At 35.9% G+C, this 21,450-nt stretch overlaps 1 protein-coding gene across 1 annotated transcript in view; it reads right to left on the bottom strand.

Annotated features, from left to right (window-relative positions):
• LOC308652312 (phospholipid-transporting ATPase ABCA3-like) overlaps positions 1-21,450 on the bottom strand; it is a gene marked incomplete at its 3' end in the record, with an annotated part of 144,605 nt that overhangs the window by 120,377 nt on the left and 2,778 nt on the right. Inside the window, exon 2 of the mRNA XM_081300059.1 lies at positions 15,840-16,092. Within this exon, the coding sequence (XP_081156185.1) occupies positions 15,840-16,092 (253 nt within the window). The remainder of the gene's footprint in view (positions 1-15,839; positions 16,093-21,450) is intronic.

The raw sequence follows: 21,450 nt of genomic DNA, 5'->3' as shown, positions 1-21,450 counted from the left end.
GTGGCTTATTTTCCTTGACATAATGCTCTCAATTTCCAAACATTTTTCTGCAAATGACATAATTTTGTTTTTCTTTATGCCAAATAAAACTCTGATGTTTATATATACCACATTTTTTATCCATTCATCTGTTGACAGACTCCTAGTCTGGTTCCATAACATGGCTATTGTGAATTTCACTGCTATAAATATTAATACACATGTATTGATTGATAAATGTGCTAATTTCAGTTCTTTCAGGTAAATACCAAGGAGTGGTACAGCTAGGTAATATGGTGGTTCCATTCCTAGTCTTTTGAGAAATCTACATACTGATTTCCAAAGTGGTTGTACTAATTTGCAGCCCACAATCAATGGGTTAGTACATTTTTAGCTCATATCTGCAACAGAATTTATTGCTATTTGTATTCTTGATGATTGCCATTCAACCTAGAGATGAAATCTACGTAGTTTTGATTTAAATTTCCCTTCTTCTTGCTCATTTCCTTTGCTTTGCAGAAGACTTTTTTAATTTGATGCCTTCCTACTTATTTATTTTTGGTTTTACATCTTAAGCTTTTGTAGTCTTTTTTCCATTACAATTCTTATTACACATATACAGCACAATTTTTCATATCTCTGGTTGTATATAAAGTATGTTGGTACCCAATTTGATTCTTCATACATGTACTTTGGATAATGATGTCCACCATATTCCACCATCCTTGATAATCCCCTGCCCCTCCTTTTCCCTCCCACCCCTCTTCCCTATCTAGAATTCATCTAATCCTCCCATGCTCCTACTTCCTACCTCACTATGAGTCAGTCTCCTTATATCAGAGAAAACTTTCGGCATTTGTTTCATTGGGATTGGATAAATTCAATTAGCATTATCTTCTCCAACACGATCCATTTACCTGCATATACCATGATTTTATTCACTTTTATTGCTGAGTAAAGTTCCATTGTGTATATATGCAGTGGGAGACCATCCTTGCACGTGACTTGAGTTTCCTCCCCATCTGGGTGTGAGGCGCTCAGTCACTTTTAATGTGGCAGAGCTCCCCCCTGCCTTCTTGGGCTCCAGAGTGTGTCCCTGTGGAGGCATATCTCACCACTGCCCCCAAAGATCCAATCATCAAACCTGACCTCGAAACACTGCCCTCCTTGACCTTCATTAGATGGGATTTTCCCCAGAATTCTTTGTTCTCCAATAAAAGCCATCTCCCTAGTGCTCGCTCTGTCTTGCTAGTCTCCAGATCAAAATTTTTATTAGGGGACTCGAGTGTCTCCCTAATCCAGAAGACAGCAGGAAAAAATCACCTGGCTCACAGAAGAGCCTAAATGGATTTCTCAGTGGCCTATCTCAAGGGAGAAACTTAATTCATATGTTGGTTGAGGAACAACTTCAAGCTGGTCATATAGCCCTTGGAACACCCCCATATTTGTTATTAAGAAAAATCGGGTAGTTGGAAGTTATTACAGGATCTGAGGGCAATAAATCATGCAATTCAGCCTATGGGATCATTACAGTCTAAACTTCCTTCTCCTACAGGTATTCCTTCAGATTATCGTTTAATGGTAATAGACCTGAAAGATTGTTTCTTTTCAATAAAATTACATCCTGAGGATTGTGAAAAATTTACTTTCAGTGTGCTAGCAGTTAATTTTAAAGAACCTGTTAAGAGATATTCCTGGAGGGTTTTGCCTCAGGGAATGCATAATAGTACAATATTTATGTCAGAAATTTGTGGCTCAAGCAATAACACCTGTAAGAAATAATTTTCCTGATGCATATATTATTCATTTCATGGATGACATATTATTAGCTCTTGCTATTCCAAAAGTACTTTCAGAAATTTTTACCCAATTAGAGACTTCACTCATAGCAATGGGTTTGTGCATTGCACCTCAAAAGGTGCAAAAGATGCCTCCTTTTCAGTATTTGGACCATGTAATTGAAGGACGTACAATTTGTCCTCAAAATATACAGATAAGAGTTAAGGAGTTACATGCCCTTAATGATTTTCAAAAATTATTAGGAGATATTAATTGGCTAAGGCCATCCTTAAAGCTAAGTACTTCTGATTTAAGTCCCTTATTCCAGATATTACAAGGAGATCCTTCTCCAACTTCTCCTCGGGCTAGAGCAGCTTTGAGAAAAGTGGAAATTGCAATTAAGAATGCACAGCATACTAGAATCAATTCTCAAGAGCTGGTATATTTATTAATATTCCCAACTGCTCATGTCCCCACAGGAGCTTTATGACAAATACTGGGAGTTGTTGAGTGGATTCATTTAGTGGATTCATTTAGCCCACTCCCCTCAAAAGACATTAATTCCTTTTCATGACTCAATTAGTAATAAAAGGCAGAACAAGAGTTTTACAACTAATTGGATCAGAACCTGATATTATAATCATTCCATTTTCTTTTCAACAGAATAATTGGCTTTTTCAAGCTTCTAAATTGTGGCAAATAGCTTTTGCTGATTTTCCTGATCAAATAGAGAGCCATTATCCTCATGAAAAAGTCACACTACAGCTGAGCGACATATGTCTTCCACAACAACAGGCCCCTTAGGCCATGTTTGGTGGAAAGGTTTATAGACTGGTCAATGGAAAGGTCCAGATCCAGTGATTATGTGGGGCAGAGGTCATGCTTGTATTTTTCCAGAAGGTGCTTTTGTCCTATTTGGTTGCCTGAATGTGCAATCAGACATGGAGGAGATAGAGCCAAGATTCAAATTACTGAAGATTGACCCAGAGAAGGCGTCCCTCAAAAGTAAGAGATTTTGAAGAAGGAAGAAGATGACCCAGCAAGACCCCGTGGAAAAGCTGATCTCGTGGGAAGACCTGAAGAAGCTGACAACACACACTTCACGAGTGGTTTGGCTCCTAGGGAGAAATAAGACTCCGATGATGATGCTTGTACTCGGCCATCAGGCACTTATTGGACCTATTTTCCAGATCCACCTTTAGTACACCCAGCTGTGTGGACTGGAGAATCCATCCCAGTATTTACTAATGACTCATTCATGATGGGAGGATTTAAAGATACTCATATTACTCCCAATCATGGGACTGGACTTAATTATTCTGGCTATAGTGCCAAATTACCTTTGTGTTGGTCCCACAATAAACATGCTGGCTGTCTATGAGTATCGTTTGAGGAAAAGACAGCAATTGGGAGACCTAGACTGATTAATCAGACTATTAATGGAGACTTAAAACCTTATACTAGATCAGTTATTAAAATGGGACTTTCTCATAAAAACCAGTCATTTCTGCAGAACCTCCACAAATACCTCATTGTCCTAACAGTTCTGCAATAGAAATTGGCACCTTTCCTAGATGGATAGGTTGTGTAAATACCTTTCCAGTACAACATAAGGTGTCTAAAGATAACTGGGTATATTTTAGATTGGTCTCAAAAAATTGATAAAAGACAATTACAAAAAAGTTCTGCTATGACACTTACAGGATTTGTTAGCAATATTTTGACCTACAGTGAAAGTGGTATTCAGAAGGATGTTTGGTGCCTAATTGCAGCCTCAGAATTTTTACATTTTACAGACAAGCCTTCACCATAATTTGTTGGCAAGAACTGTAAGGAAGGTTCTTGCTATGGCTTACAAGCCTGTATTCAATTTCCTTATGTTTTAATTATTAGAAATGTGAAAGTTAAATGGGTAGATGATAGATATAATGTAACATGTAACAAATGTAATCTAACTAATTGCATTACCAGATATAATAGAGGAAAAGGAGTGCTGATAGTTTATCAGCCCTCTTTTGTCTTACTGCCAGCTAATATTTCAGAGACATGGTACGCTGATGCTGGTTTTCAAGTTTTACAACAAATACATGCCCAGCTATGGAGACCTAAATGTGCCATTGGAATTAATAATAGTGGGAGTTGTTGCCTTGATTTCCTTTATTGCCTCAACAGTCACAGCTTCGGTGGCTTTATCTCAAAATATTCAACATGCAAATTTTCTTAATAATTTGGCCCAAAATACTTCCCCAAGGCTCTTCACAATCAAATAAATATTGATGAAAAGATTGAGACTAAGTTAAATGCCTTGGAGGCAACTGTCATAAATATAGGTAATGAGCTTTCAGCTTTAAAGTTTAAAGAAAGACTTAAATGTCACACAAGTTATAAATATGTGTGTGTTACAGCTGCCAAGCACAAAACCTACCTGGGATTGGGAGAAGGTGAAAAACTATTTATTGGGCATTTGGCAAAATAACAAAATAGCTTGGATCTTTTGGAGCTCCATCATCATATTCAGGATATTCAAAATAATAGAGCTGACTTTTCGGATCCTTCTTCCTTAGCTAATCAAATATTAAAAGAATTAAATGGCTTTAACCCCGGAAACATTCATAAACACTCGGCCTGGTATATTTTTGCATTGTTCTCTTTGCTAATTTTGCATTGTTCTGTTAATTCTCCTTTGTGTTGTAATTATAGGATGAAGAGTCTTCAAAACAAGAATTCGGGGGAGAGAGAGAGAGAGAGAGAGAGAGAGAGAGAGAGAGAGAGAGAAAACCATCACTTGCATGTGACTGAGTTTCCTCCCTGGCTGGGTGTGAGGCGCTTAGTCACTTTTAATGTGGCAGAGCTTTCCCCAGCCTTCTTGGGTTCCATGTGGAAAGTGTCTCACCACTGCCCCAAAGATCCAATCATCGCACCTGACCTTGCAACACTGCCCCCCCTTGACCTTCATTAGATGGGATTTTCCCCAGAATTCTTTGTTCCCCAATAAAAGCCCTCTCCCTAGCATGCTCTCTCTCTCACTAGCCTTTTTAGTAAAACCTCGCTGCCCCCCTGGGGAGCTTGAGGCTGAGGGTTTGAGGAGCCATCCCAGAGCTGTTTTTAAGGTAAAATGGTGTCTGTGTCTTTAATTTAAACTCTGAGGATTTTCCCACGTGAATGAACCATTCACACCGTGGGCACTGCCCGCAGACTAAAATATGCCATATTTTTTTAATCTATTCATCCACTAGGGGGCATCTAGATTGGCTCCACAATTTAGCTATTGTGAATTGTGCTGTTATAAACATTGATGTGACTGTGTCCCTGTAGTATGCTGTTTTTAATCTTTGGGGATAGTCCAAGGAGAGGGATAGCTGGGTCAAATGGTGATTCCATTCCCAGATTTTCAAGGAATCTCCATACTGCTTTCCATATTGGCTGTACCAATTTGCAGTCCCACCAGCAATGTAAGAGTGTACCTTTTCCCCACATCCTTGCCAATACTTATTGTAGTTTTTCTTCATGATAGCTGCCATCTGACTGGGGTAAGAGTAGTTTTGATTTGCATTTTTTGGATTGTTAGAGATGATGAACATTTTTTCATATATTTGTTGATTGATTGTATATCCTCTTCTGAGAAGTGTCTGTTCAGGTCCTTGGCCTATTTGTTGATTGGGTTATTTTTTTTTAGTGCTTAGCTTTTTGAGGTCTTTATGTACCCTAGATATTATGTACCATATCTATCTGATATGTGAGGGGTAAAAATTTGCTTCAGGATGTAGGCTCTCTGTTCACCTCACAGATTGTTTCTTCTGCTGAGAAGAAATTTTTAGTTTGATTTCATATCATTTATTGATTCTTGGATTTAATTCTTTCGCTATTGGAGTTTTATTAAGAAAATTGGGGCCTAATCCCACATGATGAAGATTAGGGCATACTTTTTCTTCTATTAGATGCAGAGTCTCTGGTTTAATTCATAGGTCCTTGATCCATTTTGAGTTAAGTTTTGTGCATGGTGAGAGATAGGGATTCAATTTCATTTTGGTTGCATATGGATTTCCAGTTTTTCCAGCACCATTTGTTGAAGATGCTATCTTTTCTCCATTGCATGTTTTTGGCATCTTTTTCTAATATAAGATAATTGTAATTTTGTAGATGAATCTCTGTGTCTTCTATTCTGTACCATTGGTCTACCAGTCTCTTTTGGTGCCAATACCATGCTGTTTTTGTTACTATTGCTCTGTAGTATAGTTTAAGGTCTGGTATAACAATGCCACCTGCTTCACTCTTCCTGCTAAGGATTGCTTTAGCTATTCTAGGTCTCTTATTTTTCCAGAAAAAAATTTCATGATTGCCTTTTCTATTTCTATGAGGAATGCCATTGAGATTTGATCAGAAAGCATTAAATATAATATAGTGCTTTTGGTATGGTCATTTTGATAATATTAATTCTGCCTATCCAAAAGCAAGGTAGATCTTTCCATCTTCTAAGGTCTTCTTTGATTTCTCTCTTAGTTTTCATTGTATAGATCTTTCACCTCTTTTGTTAAGTTGATTCCCAAGTATCTTATTTTTTTTTTAGGTTATTGTGAATGGGGTAGTTTTCCTCATTTCCTTCTCAGAGGCTTTATCACTGATATAAAGAAATGCCTTTGATTTATGGGTGTTGATTTTTATATCCTGCTACTTTGATGAATTCATTTACTAGTTCTAGAAATTTTCTGGTGGAGCTTTTTGGGTCTTCTACTTATAGAATCATATTGTCAGCAAATAGTGCTAATTTAAGTTCTTCTTTTCCTATATATATCCCTTTAATTTCTTTCCTCCGTCTAATTGCTCTGGCCAGTGTTTCAAGAACTATGTTGAATAGAAGTGGAGATAGAGGGTATCCCTGTCTTGTTCCAGTTTTTAGAGGGAATGCCTTCAATTTTTCTTCATTTAGAATGATGTTGGCCTGAGGCTTAGTGTAGACAGCCTTTACGATGTTCAGATATGTTCCTATTAACCCTAGTTTTTCTATGTTTTGAATATAAAGTTTTGCTGTATTTTGTCAAATGCTTTTTCTGTGTCTATTGAGATGATCATATGATTCTTATCTTTAAGTCTATTTACGTGATGAATTACATTTATTAATTTCTGTATGTTGAACCAGCCTTGCATCCCTGGGATGAATTCCACTTGATCATGGTGCACAATCTTTTTGATATGTTTTTGTATTCGATTTGCCAGAATTTTATTGAGAATTTTTGCATCTATGTTCATTAGAGATATTGGTCTGAAGTTTTCTTTCTTTGATGTGTCTTTGCCTGGTTTTGGGATCAGGGTGATATTGGCCTCACAGAATGAGTTTGGAATTACTTCCTCTTTTTCCATATCCTGAAATAAATTGAAGAGTATTGGTATTAGTTCTTCTTTAAAGGTCTTGTAGAACCCAGCTGTGTATCCATCCAGTCCTGGGCTTTTCTTGGTTGGTAAGCTTTTGATGGCATCTTCTATTTCCTCACTTAATATTGGTCTGTTTAACTTGTGTATGTCTTCCTGACTCAATCTGGGCAAATCGTATGACTTAAGAAATTTGTTGATGCCTTCAATGTCTTCTATTTTATTGGAGTGTAAGATTTCAAAATAATTTCTAATTATCCTCTGTATTTCTGTAGTGTCTGTTGTGATATTTCCTTTTTCATCATGTATGCTGGTAATTTGAGTTCTCTTTCTTCTTCTCTTCGTTACTGTGGCTAAGGGTCTGTCAATTTTATTTATTTTTTCAAAGAACCAAATTTTTCTTTTGTCAATTTTTTCAATTGTTTCGATTTCATTGGTTTCAGCTCTATTTTTAATTATTTCTTGCCTTCTACTGCTTTTGCTGATGATTTGTTCTTCTTTTTATAAGGCTTTGAGATGTAGTGTGAGATCATTTATTTGTGGACTTTTTCTTCTTTTAAGGCATGAACTCCATGAAATGAATTTTCTTCTTTGTACTGCTTTCATAGTGTCTTTGAGATTTTGATATGTTGTGTCTATGTTCTCATTTACCTCTAAGAATTTTTTAATCTCCTCCTTGATGTCTTCTGTAACCCATTGTTCTTTCAGTAGCATATTGTTTAGTTTCCAGGTGAAGGAAAAAATTTTCTTTTTTATTTTGTCATTGATTTCCAATTCCAATCCATTATGATCTGATAAAATGCATGATAGTATCTCTACTTTTTTGTATTTGCTAAGAGTTGCTTTGTGGCATAGTATATGGTCTATTTTAGAGAAGGATCCATGTGCAGCTGAGAAGAAGGTGTATCCGCTTGATGCAGGTTGAAATATTCTATAATTGTCAGTTAAGTCTAAGTTATTGATTGTGTTATTGAGTTCTATAATTTCTTTATTCAATTTTGTTTGGAAGATCTATCCAGTGGTGAGATAGGTGTGTTAAAGTCACTCAAGATTATTGTGCTGTGGTTCATTTGACTCTTGAACTTGAGAAGTTTGTTTGATGAACATAGCTGCACCATTGTTTGAGGCAAATATATTTATGATCCTTATGTCTTATTGGTGTATGGTTCCCTTGAGCAGTAGGTAATGTCCATCTTTATCACTTTTGATTAACTTTGGCTTGAAGTGTACTTTAATTGATATGAGGATGGAAACCCCTGCTTGCTTTCGTAGTCCATGTGAGTGGTATGATTTTTCCCAACCTTTCACCTTCAGTCTGTGTATGTCTTTTCCTATCAGATGAGTCTCCTGTAGGCAGCATTTTGTTGGATCTTTTTTTAATCCAATCTACTAGCCTATGTCTTTTGATTAGTGAGTTTAAGCCATTAGCATTTAGGGTAACTATCGAGACATGGTTTGTATTTCCATATTTGTTTATTTTTGTTACTTAACTTGACTTGGTTTTCCTCTTTGATTAGTTTTTCCTTTACTGTACTACCTCCCATTGTTGATTTTCATTGTTATTTTTCATTTCCTCTTCGTGTAATGTTTTGCCAAGGATGACTTGAAGTGCCAGTTTTCTAGCTGCAAAGTCTTTTAACTTTTGTTTATCGTGGAAGGTTTTTATTTAATCTTCAAATCTAAAGCTTAATTTTGCTGGATACAAGATTCTTGGTTGGCACCCATTATCTTTTAGGGCTTGATTTATGTTGTTCTAGGATCTTTTAGCTTTCAGGGTCTGTTTTGGAAAATCTGCCATTATCCTAATTGGTTTTCCCCTATATGTAATCTGATTCCTTTCTCTTGTGGCTTTTAAAATTATCTTCTTATTCTGTATGTTGGGAATTTTCATTATAATGTGTCTTGGTATTGATCTGTTGTGATTTTGTACATTTGGCATCCTGTAGGCTTCCAACTCATTCTTCATGTTTGGAAAGTTTTCTGATATTATTTCATTGAATAGATTATTCATTCCTTTGGTTTGGAACTCTATGCCTTCCTCTATCCCAATAACTCTTAAATTTGGTCTTTTTATGCTATCCCATATTTCTTGTATGTTCTGCTCGTGGTTTCTTATCATTTTCACTGTATGGTCTATGTTCTTTTCAAGATGATATAGTTTATCTTCATTATCTGAAGTACTATCTTCTAAGTGGTCTACTCTGTTGGTGATGCTTTCATTTGAGTTTTTAATTTGGTTTATTATATCTTTCATTTCAAGGATTTCTGATTTTTTCTTCTTTCTCTCTCTCTCTCTTTCTTTCTTAGAATCTATATCTCCCTGTTGAATTGATCTTTTGCTTCTTGGATTTGTTTATGTAGCTCCCTCTCAAAGTGATCTTTCATTGCCTATATTTGTTCTCTTATGTCTCCTTTGAGATCTCAGAACATCTTAACCATGTATATCCTGAAATCTTCTTTTTTCTGAGCTGCCAATACTTCTAATGATGTGTTGTCTTGATTTGTTTGTGGTACTTCCTTCCCTTGTCTTTTCATGTTGCTCATGTGTCTTCCTTTCCAGCTCTGTGTATCTAGAGTGTTATTGTCTTTATCTTATAGATTTGTAGTGCTCTTGTAGGGTTCCAAGATCTATCCTTTGTGGGGAAGGACAATGTTAACTGATCCCAGTATCAACAATACACCACCTATGAACAAATTGTTGTTAAGACATTTTCAGTTTAGTCTCAATGTCCAGAAACGTTGGATTCAATTATTATTTAAAATATAATCAGTAATTTCATAAAAAGGTTTACAGTTTCTGGCAGTGGACAATTAACTGGGGGTCAGGCATTGGACAAGATGCTAAGGGGTAAAGATGTGAGAGTATAGAGTTAATATATCTTAGGAATTTTGAAGGAGAAATCTAATGAAGAGGGTTAGTAGCAGGGGAATAGACAGGAAGTAATTAGGGTAGACAAATACATGGGAAGATAGTAGAGTACATAAAACAAACACACATATGTATTTAGAAAAATACAGGATGTAAAAATAGTAAAATATGAAGGGGAAAGAAGAAAGATAAAAATGGAAAGAAAGAAAAAAGAGAAGAAAAAAGAAAAAAGGGGGCTTATACAAATCCTCTATATTATTCAGGTGACTCAGTCCTCAAAGTCCTATTTCATGCAAAGTTCTTGGTTTCACATACATTGGGGATGTGAAGGCCAGAGGATAGAAGGGTAAAAGAGAAAGAAGAAGAAGGATAGCAATGAGGGTCTCCCTTCATTTCCATGCAATTTTCCTCATCTCTCCCTTTCCCTCCCATCTCATGTCACTGATTAATGTTCAGTCTAATGTATGAAGTATGATATGTCAAGTGCTTTGTAACGTTGTGAACAACCAATAAAAAAAAATAAAAATAAAAATGTTAACTCAAAAAATAAAAAAATAACAAAAAAAAAAAGGAGGAGGAAAAAAAATACTCTTAGAGATCGGTTTCTTTCCTGCTTCTCTTCTCATCCAGTAGGTGGGGTTGTCTTTTTTAAGTGGTACCTCTGCCCTCAGGATGGTGTAGGTAACCAGGGTGAGAAGACTGGATCTGGTGTGGAGTGTCTGGAAGCAAGGAGTGCCACCCACCAGTCCCAGCAGGGAAATTGCACCTCAGGGATCTTTTTTTGTGAACACTCATCTAACTTGAGCCCCCAATATTGCCTGCCTCTCTTGCCTGGAGATTTCCCAGATCCTGGTCTCTCTGATATGCTCCAAACTTTAGTTCCCTCCCCTCTCTTACTTATCGGATCCCAACTGCGGGACCTTTCACCCCCAGGCTCACACCAGGTGCGTGGTGCACTGCACTCCTATCCAACTGAGAGTTGTTTTTGTGTTGAGGGGCCACTGTGCCAAGTTATCGCCGCTGGGGGGGGGGATTGGAAACCAGGTACCTACTCAAATGGAGATCCAATCTGACAGCCACGCCCACCAAAAAATGGCAAGAAAGGTTTTCCAAGATGGAGTCAGTCTGCTTCCAGTACCAGGGTGTCTGGTAAGGTGGGGGGAGCTGGGCGATGGCCTTGTGCTGTGGATTGGTAGCAGCTGAATTACCTGTGTGAGAGTGGATCGCAGTCTGGAGTTCTGCAGAGGTGGTGATAGGTGATTCTGCTAAGCCACTTGTGAGCCATGCATGAGCTAAAACTGCAGACTTTGGGTCCGGAGTCCTGAGACTTAATTTGAACACAAAGGCTCTGATTTCTGCCCGGGTGGTCGCAGTGCTGGCGATTCCTTCGAAAATCCACTGTATAGAGGTCTTTTCACACCCTCTGAGATGTTGCATTCCATCTAGGTGAGACCTTGTGGAGAAGCTGCCTGTCTGCTTTCTTGGTTTCATGCCACAGAGCAGCCACAGAAACAGGACCTCCTCTATTCCACCATCTTGGATCCTCCTTTAGTAGTCTTAATAAAGAAGCCAATGTGTGCTTCTATATGTTGGAGTGTTGGATCTACGTTTTCTTCTAGCAGATGCAGAGTTTAATTTCCAGATCTTTGATCCACTTTGAGCTGACTTTTATGCAGGGTGAAATATAGGGATCTAGTTTCATTCATTCTTCTGGTATGAATATCCAGTTTTCCCAGCACCATTTATTTAAAAGACTATCTTCTTCCGTGTATATTTCTTCTTTATTGTTTCTTGAAGTGTAAAGTTAGATTATTTGAGATCTTTCTTTTTATTTAGGCATTTTATTGCTATAAATTTTCTTCCTATTACTACTTTTGCTGCATGACATAGGTTTTAGTAATATTTTCATTTTTATTCATATTTATATGCACTTTTAATTTCCTCATTGACCCAGTTGTTGTTCAAGACTTTAATTTCCATGTATTTGTGAATTTTCCCATTTTCTTGCTGTTATTGATTCCTTTCCCCCCCATGCAGTGCTAGGGATTGAACCCAGGGCCTTGCACATGCAAGGCAAACATTTTACCACTGGGTTACATTCCAGCCCATGGATATTGATTTCTAGTTTTTTCACATTGTGGTCATAATCATATCGAGACATAATCACATCAAGAAAATAAAATACTAAATAGCTTCTAAAGAGTATAAATTTATTTTTTACAGTTCTGGAGGAAAGAGAAGTCCAAGATCAAGGTGATTCAAGGCCTATTTCCTAATTCACAGTACCTTCTTCCTGTATCCTCAAATAATGGAAGGGGCAAACCAGATCTGTAATTAAGACAATTTTCTTATTTATAAAGGCTCTCATGATACTATCTCCTCCTCTCAAACCCCATCTATTAATACCACAACCTTGGGATTAGAATTTAAACATATGAATTTTGTAGGGACACAAACATTTAGACTTTAGCCCTTGATTTTTATGTTGAACCAAGCCATAGGAAATGGTCTCCTTCCTTTTCAGGCTCCTTTAGTACTATTAGTTGCCTACTCCATCATTTCTCAGATACAGAGCAATTAGAAGCCCAACCTACCATACATAGCACCTGGGAAATCCAGGATGTTAGGGGTGATTTTGAACTTCTTCCAGAAAGAAACTGAGAGATGGACATTTTTGCCTTTGAGCTTGCTCTGCATTGAACAAGGAAGACAGCAATTAGGAAGTACTCACACACTCATAATCTCTTTATGTTCCATGGTCCTGAGGGACTCACTCCTAGAGACAGGTGATTTATGAGGCAGTCCCTCTAGGAGGAGCCATAAAAGTTATGGTGCCCAAATTGGGACAAATTTCTTCATGGAGAAGCTAGAGACTTGCTTTTTTTACTGGAATGAATCATGAGGAGAAGGTATAGAAAGTGCCCTCGTGGTTGTTCAGGCTTTCAGAGGATTACTAATTTTCTGCCCCATCAGCTCCCAGATTCAGACTAGTAAGAAGTCAAACCCATGGGCAGCAATTGAAAAGGATACAAACTCCTTCCAGAGAAAAACTGGAAGCTAGGAATTTGAGGCTAGTTGCTCTATGCTGAGCCAAGAATATTAGTCTGGAAATTGTTCAAGTACCCATTTAAAATCGTTTCTTTGTTCTCTCTGGTCATTGGGCACTTAAAATTATCGGGTTCCATTAGCTCTCAGAGCTAGGTGATTTAGTACCTAATTATTTGGGAAGGAAACTTTGTTGGGAGATTATTGTTAGTTTTTGTTGTCTCAGCACTTTGAATATCCTGGCTTGCAAATTTTCTTCTCAGAAGTCTGCTGACAGTCTTATGGAAGTTCCCTTACATGTGCTGAGTCTCTTATTCTTGGCTGCTTTTAAGATTCTGTCTTTGACTTTGACAATTGATCATATTGTGCCTCAAAGTATTCTTCTTTGAGTTGACCTTTGAGTTTTAAGAATATAGATGTCTATATCTCTCCCAAGATTCTGAAAGTTTTCAGACAGTATGCCCCACTTCTCTTCCTCATGGTACATAATTTATATATTCATATGATCAATTGTCTCCTATAGGACCCTTATGCTTTCTTCACTCTTTTTCATCCTTTTTTTTCTTTTTGCTCCTCTAATTGGCTAAGTAAAATATATGTCTTCAATTTCACTGATTCTTTTTTGCATGCTTGAGTCTGCTATTGAAGCTACTGAATTTTTCAGATATGCCACTGTTTTCTTCAACTCAAAATGTTTTGTTAGAAAGATTTTTCTTTATGGTTTCTATTTCTTTATTAAACTTTTCATTTTGTTCCTGCATTACTTTTGCAATTTTATTTAGTTGTCTGTGTTATTTTGCATCTTCCTGAGCTCCTTTGAGGTGGATATTTTGAGTCTTCTAAGGTAATTTGTAGATTTCCATTTATTTGGGTCAGCTGCTTCATTAGTTTCCTTCAGCAGTGCTATCTTCTTCATTTTTCATTATCCATGCAGTCTTGCATGAGTGTCTGTACTTTTGAATAAGCCAGTACCACTTCCAGGCTTTACCGATTGGTCCCATCAGGTTATGTCCTTCTTCTGTTAGTTTCCAGATTGATGGGACTGCCTCCAGGATCATGGGGATTGGGGTTGGATCTAAGCATGGGGCTACTTCTGGATATGAAGTGAAGTCCACAGCTGGAAAGTCTTTTACCAGGAGCTCTAACAGGTATGGACTAAATTTTTTGGTATGTAAATCTGGTACTAGGATCAGGGTCTGCTTCAGGGTATAGATAATGGGCCTGTTATGAGGTACACAGATGGGTGTAGCTTCCTCCAGGTCCCAGGAGGACTCAAGCAATACTTCCTTGATCTGTATTGAGATGAGTGGAAACATGTTGCAAGGCTGCTTCAGGTTCCAAAACCAGAACTGAGGTTAGGTCTTTCTGGGGGACACAGATGGCCATGTATCCCTCTGTGTGTCCCTTTGCCACCAGAAGGACTGACCTCAGCCTGCTGTTGAGATGGACTACATCTGAGTCTAGCAGCCACTTCAGGGGCTGCTATTAGATCATTGTTGGCAGATCTGCTGTATCTTTCCCTGAGTCTATAGGTGAGCAAGACTACTCTCGGTGTGCAGCTGTGATGGGCTGGAACAAAGTCTTGAGGCTGTTTCTGAGTCCACAAGTGGGACAATCATCAGCAAGCCTACATAAGGCACCCCTCCCTTAGGGTCCCTGTGCCACTAGCAGGACTGATCTCACTGTAGAGAGGGGTTATACCCAAGTCTTAGATGTATTTAGGCATCCACAACTGATACCAAGATTGTCAAGCCTGCCCTAGGAACTCAAAATGTTTTCTCACCAAGTTCCTATATTGCCAGAAAGCTGATCTCTGGTCACTGCTGAGAGGGGCTGAGGTAAGTCTCACAGCCATTTCTGGTCCACAGCCAGAACTAAGGTCAGCAGGTCTATCACTGGAGGTACAAGTGAGCACTGTTCATTCCAAGTCTCTGGGTGGATGCCTCTGAGAGCAAGATCAAGACAAATTAGGATATAGTAAAGGTCATGTCCAGATTTGAAGGCAGAGACATGGTTGTCAAGTCTGCCACCTAGGCACTGTTCATTCAAAATGGCTCTTCCAGGTCTTGGACTCCACTGGGATTTTACAATATACTACTTGGATCCTAAAGCTCCCACAAAGGCACTTTTCCCCATGGATGGCTGCAAAATTATTGCCATGCATAGATACAAGCAGAGGACCTTCTATTCTACTATCTTGCTATTGCTATTCTGAATATAATCATAATTTTAAATGTCTATAACAGTAAAAACAAACACTCATGGAAAGCATATGACAAGACAAGAGAGAGGTTAAACAAATTCTGACAGTATTTTTAACTGCAGAAGAGAAATTGGATGTGAAGACAAGATGAAGGGTAAGGAGATAAGCATTTCTTTTTTATATAATTTAATATTGTTTCAATTTTTTCAAGTGTATTATATATCATGCTTAAGTAATATTTTAATGAAATGTTGAAAAGTCATGACCTTGAGAAAAGTTTCATTACCCAGGAAAATGTACCTGATATTAAGACTTTGTGTAAGACTTTGTGTGCCCATGACACCAAATCCAAAGATCCAATGTTTACCCAAGGTTAAGAAGCATAATTACTGACAAACAATATTTAGAATTATAGAACAAGAAAGTAACTCAGACATTTAAGCTTAAATATTATGTTTTGATAATGATTACATTAAGAATACATTCAATATTATTTGTCAAAACCCACATTGTTATATTTAAGCATAAATAATGAAAGTCAATGAAATTTGACAATACATCCTGCAGAAAACCTTGCAGGCATTACAAATTTCTAACCTTTAAAATCGAAGTTTAAATCCTCTTTCACCATCTCAGTAATACGTTTTGCTACATCACTTTCAGAAGGCACATAAACCAATTCAAATGTCAAGTTAGGTATTTCAAGAAAAGAAGGAAGCGTCAGGGGAAGAGAATCAAAAGTGGAAGAATTATAAAGCTTCTTTTCACTATAATTTCGAACAGTCAAAGTCCATAAAAAGAACAGAAATACCAAGAGCATTTCCAAAATCAAACCACTCATCTCCCGTATCTGTAAAAGAAACAAACAAAAAAAAAAAACTATGTTAATTGGTGTGTGTGTGTGTGTGTGTGTCTTTCACTCTAGGGTTTACAAACCTAAATTATCCTGCTTCCTTCTATAATAAGAATGGTTTCCTGGATTGTCTTTTCTACATTTTATTATTCATTCTATTGATTTGCCCCATGGGTATTCTTCAGATTTACGCAGCCTTGGAGCATAATAAAAAAAAAAAAAACTAAAATGAAACAAAGGAGCTGTTAAGAAATTTCCCATCTGTCTTCACTAACCTTTACATATGTTTTTCACAGAGACTTCCACTTACCTTTAAGAGGAAATTTTTCCAGAGGAGGACTGAAAACTGCCTGAGCCATAGTGAATCCATTTTATCACAAAGAATGGAAGCTCAATTCTTAAGAAGTAAAAATCTAAAATAATTAAGGTTACCTGCCAAAATATTAAATTTCATCAAATAAAGAATTACTTCATTGTTCTAGTTTTATTTTATCAATCTTGAAAAATAACTACATGAAAATTTTAAATACATATTTTCTCCTTATATATTTTTATATCCTAATTAAATTCACATCCAATAGTCTTCTAATATGTATAAAATATACAATAAAGACACAAAGAGCAAAAGTTCTAGCTCCTTTTTCATAAAGATATAAAACATAGATGTAGAATATCAATTATTATTTGGACAGGTTCTGAAAGTTTCACAAATCACAATACTGCATACCCGCTATTTATTTAATGCCTACTCTGTGCAATGTTCTGTGCTAAACATTAGATCAATTCAAAACAGGCATGATCTTTCCTTGTGTGTGGCACAGTAATTAATAACTCAGAATCTGAACTTAAGACTATTGAGTTCAAATCCTAACTCTTTAACAAGCTATATAATTTTGAGCAGAATATACTTTTATTTATTTATTTATGTATTTTTTATATCTTTATTTTATTTGCTTATTTTTATATGGTGCTGTAGATCGAACTCAGCACCTTGCACACCCCTAGTTGAGTGCACTATCACTGAGCCACAACCCCAGGCCCCTTATCACCATTTTTAAGTGTACAGTTTAGTGGCTTCAATTGCATTCGGACTTTTATATAACTACTATCACCATTTCTAACTTTTTCATGTTTCCTAAACAAAAATGCTAAACCCATTAAACAATAGATAGCCATTCTTCCTTCCACTTAGTTCCTGGAAATCCCCTTTCTAATTTCTCTCTCTGAATTTGAGGAGGTAGCATACAAATGGAATTACATAGTATTTATCCTTTGGTGACTGGCTTATTTCCATTGGTATAAAATGACTTGAAAGTCCATCCATTTTGTAGTCTGTAAGAGTTTCTTCCTATTCACCTCTTTTTCAAAATGTTTTTATTAGTACATATACTTATATACAGTAGTATAATTCATTTTGACATATTCATACTTGCATGGAATATAATTTGCTCCATTTCAACCCCTACTATTTCCACTTTCCCTCCCTGCTTCACCCCACATCTCATTCCCTCTACTGTACTAGCTTTCCATTTGCTTTTATTTTTATTTTTAAAAATTTTTAGATGTTGATGGACCTTTATTTTATTCATTTATTTATATGTTGTACTGAGAATCAAACTCAGTGCCTCAAAGTATTCTACCACTGAACCACAATCCCAGACCATCCATTAATTTTTTTAAAAGGTGCTCTATAGGAAAGTTGGGAATGGAACCACTATTTGACCCAGCTGTCCCTCTCCTTGGTCTATACCCGAAGGACTTAAAAACAGCATACTACAGGGACAGAGCCACATCAATGTTGATAGCAGCACAATTCACAATGGCTAAACTGTGGAGCCAACCTAGATGCCCTTCAATAGATGGATAAAAAAAGTGTGGCATATATACACAATAGAATATTACTCAGCAATAAAAGAGAATAAAATCATGTCATGTGCAGGTAAATGGATGGTGTTGGAGAAGACAATGCTAAGTAAAGTTAGCCAATCCCAAAAAACCAAATGCTGAATGTTTTCTTTGATATAAGGAGGTTGATTCATAGTAGAATAGGGATAGGGAGCATAGGAGGAATAGAGGAACTCTAGATAGGGCAGAGGGGTTGGAATAAAAAGACAATTAATAGATGCCAATGATGTCACAGGCATAGATGTAGGAATTATAAAAATGCCTTAAAGCATCTACTATTAAATGCTCAAGAGAACAATCACATATAGTACTAAAATAAAATTTAAGTAGAAAGGATTGTTGAAGAAAGACGAAATGTAAAGACAATTCAAATAAAATTTTAAAACTAATTTTTAATTCATTGGGTTGACTCAATAGTAGAATGAAGATGACAAGAGAAAATAATCCATAAACTAGAATATAGATCTAATATAAATTATAAAATATAAATACACTGGGAGAAAGCGAGTTACTAATAAAAATTCTAGTTTTCAAGTCATTAGAATCCAAGAAGAGGGGAAAAAGTCTGATACTAATAAAAATTTGAATAAATAATGGCTTAAACCTTCTCAAATGCACCAAAAGACACAAGAAGTTAAGCAAACCCTACATAAATATAAATGCAAAGAAATGTCTAGACATATCATTAACTAATAAAAACTAAAGAAAAAATTCTAGGGAAGAAAGAAAAGAGAGAAGTCAGAAGAAAACAAAGCATTACCTTTAAGAAAACAAATATTTTTTAAAATGGGAAAATTGCCATCAGAAACCACAGAGGTCAGAATAAAATGATAAACATTTTTTTAAATGCCAGAAAAAAATTGTTAACCCAGAATCGGATATTCAATAAAGAAATCCTTCAGAAACTAAGGTTTGAAATGAAGATAATCACAGATGATGGGAAACTAATAGATATCCCAGCCAGTAGGTCTGATCTGAAAGAATTAATTGAGGAAGTTCTTCCGAGAAAGGGAAATGATACTAAAAGGACTTGGAACATTGGGGATGAAGAAAGAGCAACAGAAGTGTTAAACATCTGGATAAATAAAGCAGATGGTTTTCTTTTCTTCTCTTTCTGAGTTCTCTGGAGTATATTGATAGTTGAAAATAATACAGTTAATACATCCTGATGAAGCTTTCAAAGAATAAAGATGTAGTATACAAATAAGCTACAATATAAATAGGGAAGAGTAAAAAAACCTATATGTTGATAGAATCTCTATACTGTAATTTAAATGATAAAATATTTATTCTAAATAGACCACAACAAGATTACATTTTATAATCCCTAGTATAAAAACTAAAAAGCTATACAAAATCACAATGGATAATTGCAAAGCAAAAACACTAGATAGTAAACCAAATACACAAGAAGAAATAACATTGGCAAAGTTTACATGTGTAAATATAAAAGTCAGTATTAATAGTCTATAATCCATTTTCCTATTATTGTAAAAACAATTGCATAAAAACATAAAAATCCATGCTGATTTAGAAACAATGTGTAAAGATAATTTGTGAAAATAATAATGAGGTGGAATAGAGATAGACAGGTGCCAATATTTTTGTATACTATAGAAATCAAGTTGAATTAATTCAAATTAGAATAGTATAAATTAAGATGTTAGTTGTAGTTCACAGGGAATCTACTAAAAATATCACTATAAATATACTGCATAAAAAACAAAATGGTAAACTAGAAAATATCTATCTTACAGAAAAGAAACCATAATGGAGAAACTGAGTAACAAAAACATTATAAGACATTTTTTAAAAAATGCAAATGTGGAAGTGTTTTCCCATCAGTAATTCTAATTAAAGGGTAGAGATTAAGAAAATTAATCCAATTATATCCTATCTATAAAGCAGAAATAAACTGAAAGTTAAAGGACAGAAAATAAACATTCCACGAAAATATTAACCAAAATGAATCATGTCTATATCAATATCAGAAAAAAAAAGACTTTAAGGTAAAAATTGTTAAAAGACACAAAGGACATTACATACTGACAAAAAGGCCAATACATCAGGAAAACATAATAATTATAAACCTACATGTTCCTAACAACAGAGCCCCCAAAATTTATGAAGCAAAAATTGGCAGAAATAAGGAAGAAACAGTGTAAAAATTATAGTATCATTAGTCCACTTTCAATAATAAATAGAAAACTAGAAAGAAAATCAACAAAGACAGCACTACTGCATTAGTATTTCTGTTGTATGTAACAGGACACCCAAGATGGGTAATCTATAAAGAAAAGAAATTTATTTAGCTCAGGTTCTAGAAGTTAGAAGTCCAAGATAGGTAGCTTGATCCTGCAAGAGCCTCATGCCACATTATAACATGATAGAAAACCAAAAGGGCAAGCAGGCATGTGTAATGGAAAAAGGAAAAAAGGACTTTATAACAACCTGCTCTGTGACAACTATCCTACTCTAGTAAGGATTAATCCATTCCCTGGAGAAAGGCATTAATCCTCCTAACAAACTAATCATCTCTTAACAGCCCACCTCCAAACACTGTCATAATAGCAATGAAATTTAACATGGTATTCAGAAGACCAACCACATTCAAACCATAGCAACTATGATCTAATAGACATATATAAAATACTCCACTCCACAATAGCAATATACACATTTTTTTTCTCAAGTGCACATGGACAAAGCATGACAAAGCATTATTTAGGGCACAAAGCAAGTCTCTATAAATTAAAAAATAGTGAAATAACACATAGTAAGTATCTCCTGTGACCACAATGGAACAAAATTAGGAATCAGTAATAGAATAACATCTGGAAAATTCACGAATACGTGTAAATTAACCAATAGAATTTTAATCAATCGATGAATCAAAGAAAAAAATCACAGGGGAAATTTAAAAATTTCTGTGAGATAAATGAAAACAAAGTACAACATACTATCACCTGTGGGATGCAGTGGAGGCAAGTTAACTGTAAACTCTTACACTTAAAACTATTTCAGTTCAATAACCTATCCTTCAAGTTTAAGAAGTTAGAAAAAAAAAGTAAGAGCAAACTAAAACCAAAGCTACTAGAAGGCCAGAAGTAGGTTAAAGCAGAAATAGCAGAACCAAGGAAACGAAATGGTCCCTTAAAATGATCAACAAAAGGAACACATCTATTATCTGGACTGTCCAAGAAAAACCTCAAATTATTAATGGAATAGAATTGAGAGTCTAGAAATAAATCTATACATTAAACAAATCCTTGTTAAAATAGTGTAACTTTTTACTTTTGCCTGCAAATGTCTGATGGGCGGCTGAAAGAAGAATTAAAACCTTGACATTTTGGCATCCATTTTTGTACTCATCTCCTTTGCTCCAAGTCATCTTGGATTCCAGGAACAAGGTCTGGTCTGATAAACATCTTGTGATAATCAAACCTAACC

This window comes from Spermophilus citellus (assembly GCF_964194105.1).
Source record: "Spermophilus citellus genome assembly, chromosome: 6".
Taxonomy (NCBI): Eukaryota; Metazoa; Chordata; class Mammalia; order Rodentia; family Sciuridae; genus Spermophilus; species Spermophilus citellus.
Note: the sequence above shows the minus strand (reverse complement) of the source record. Positions and strands in the feature narration are given on the sequence as shown.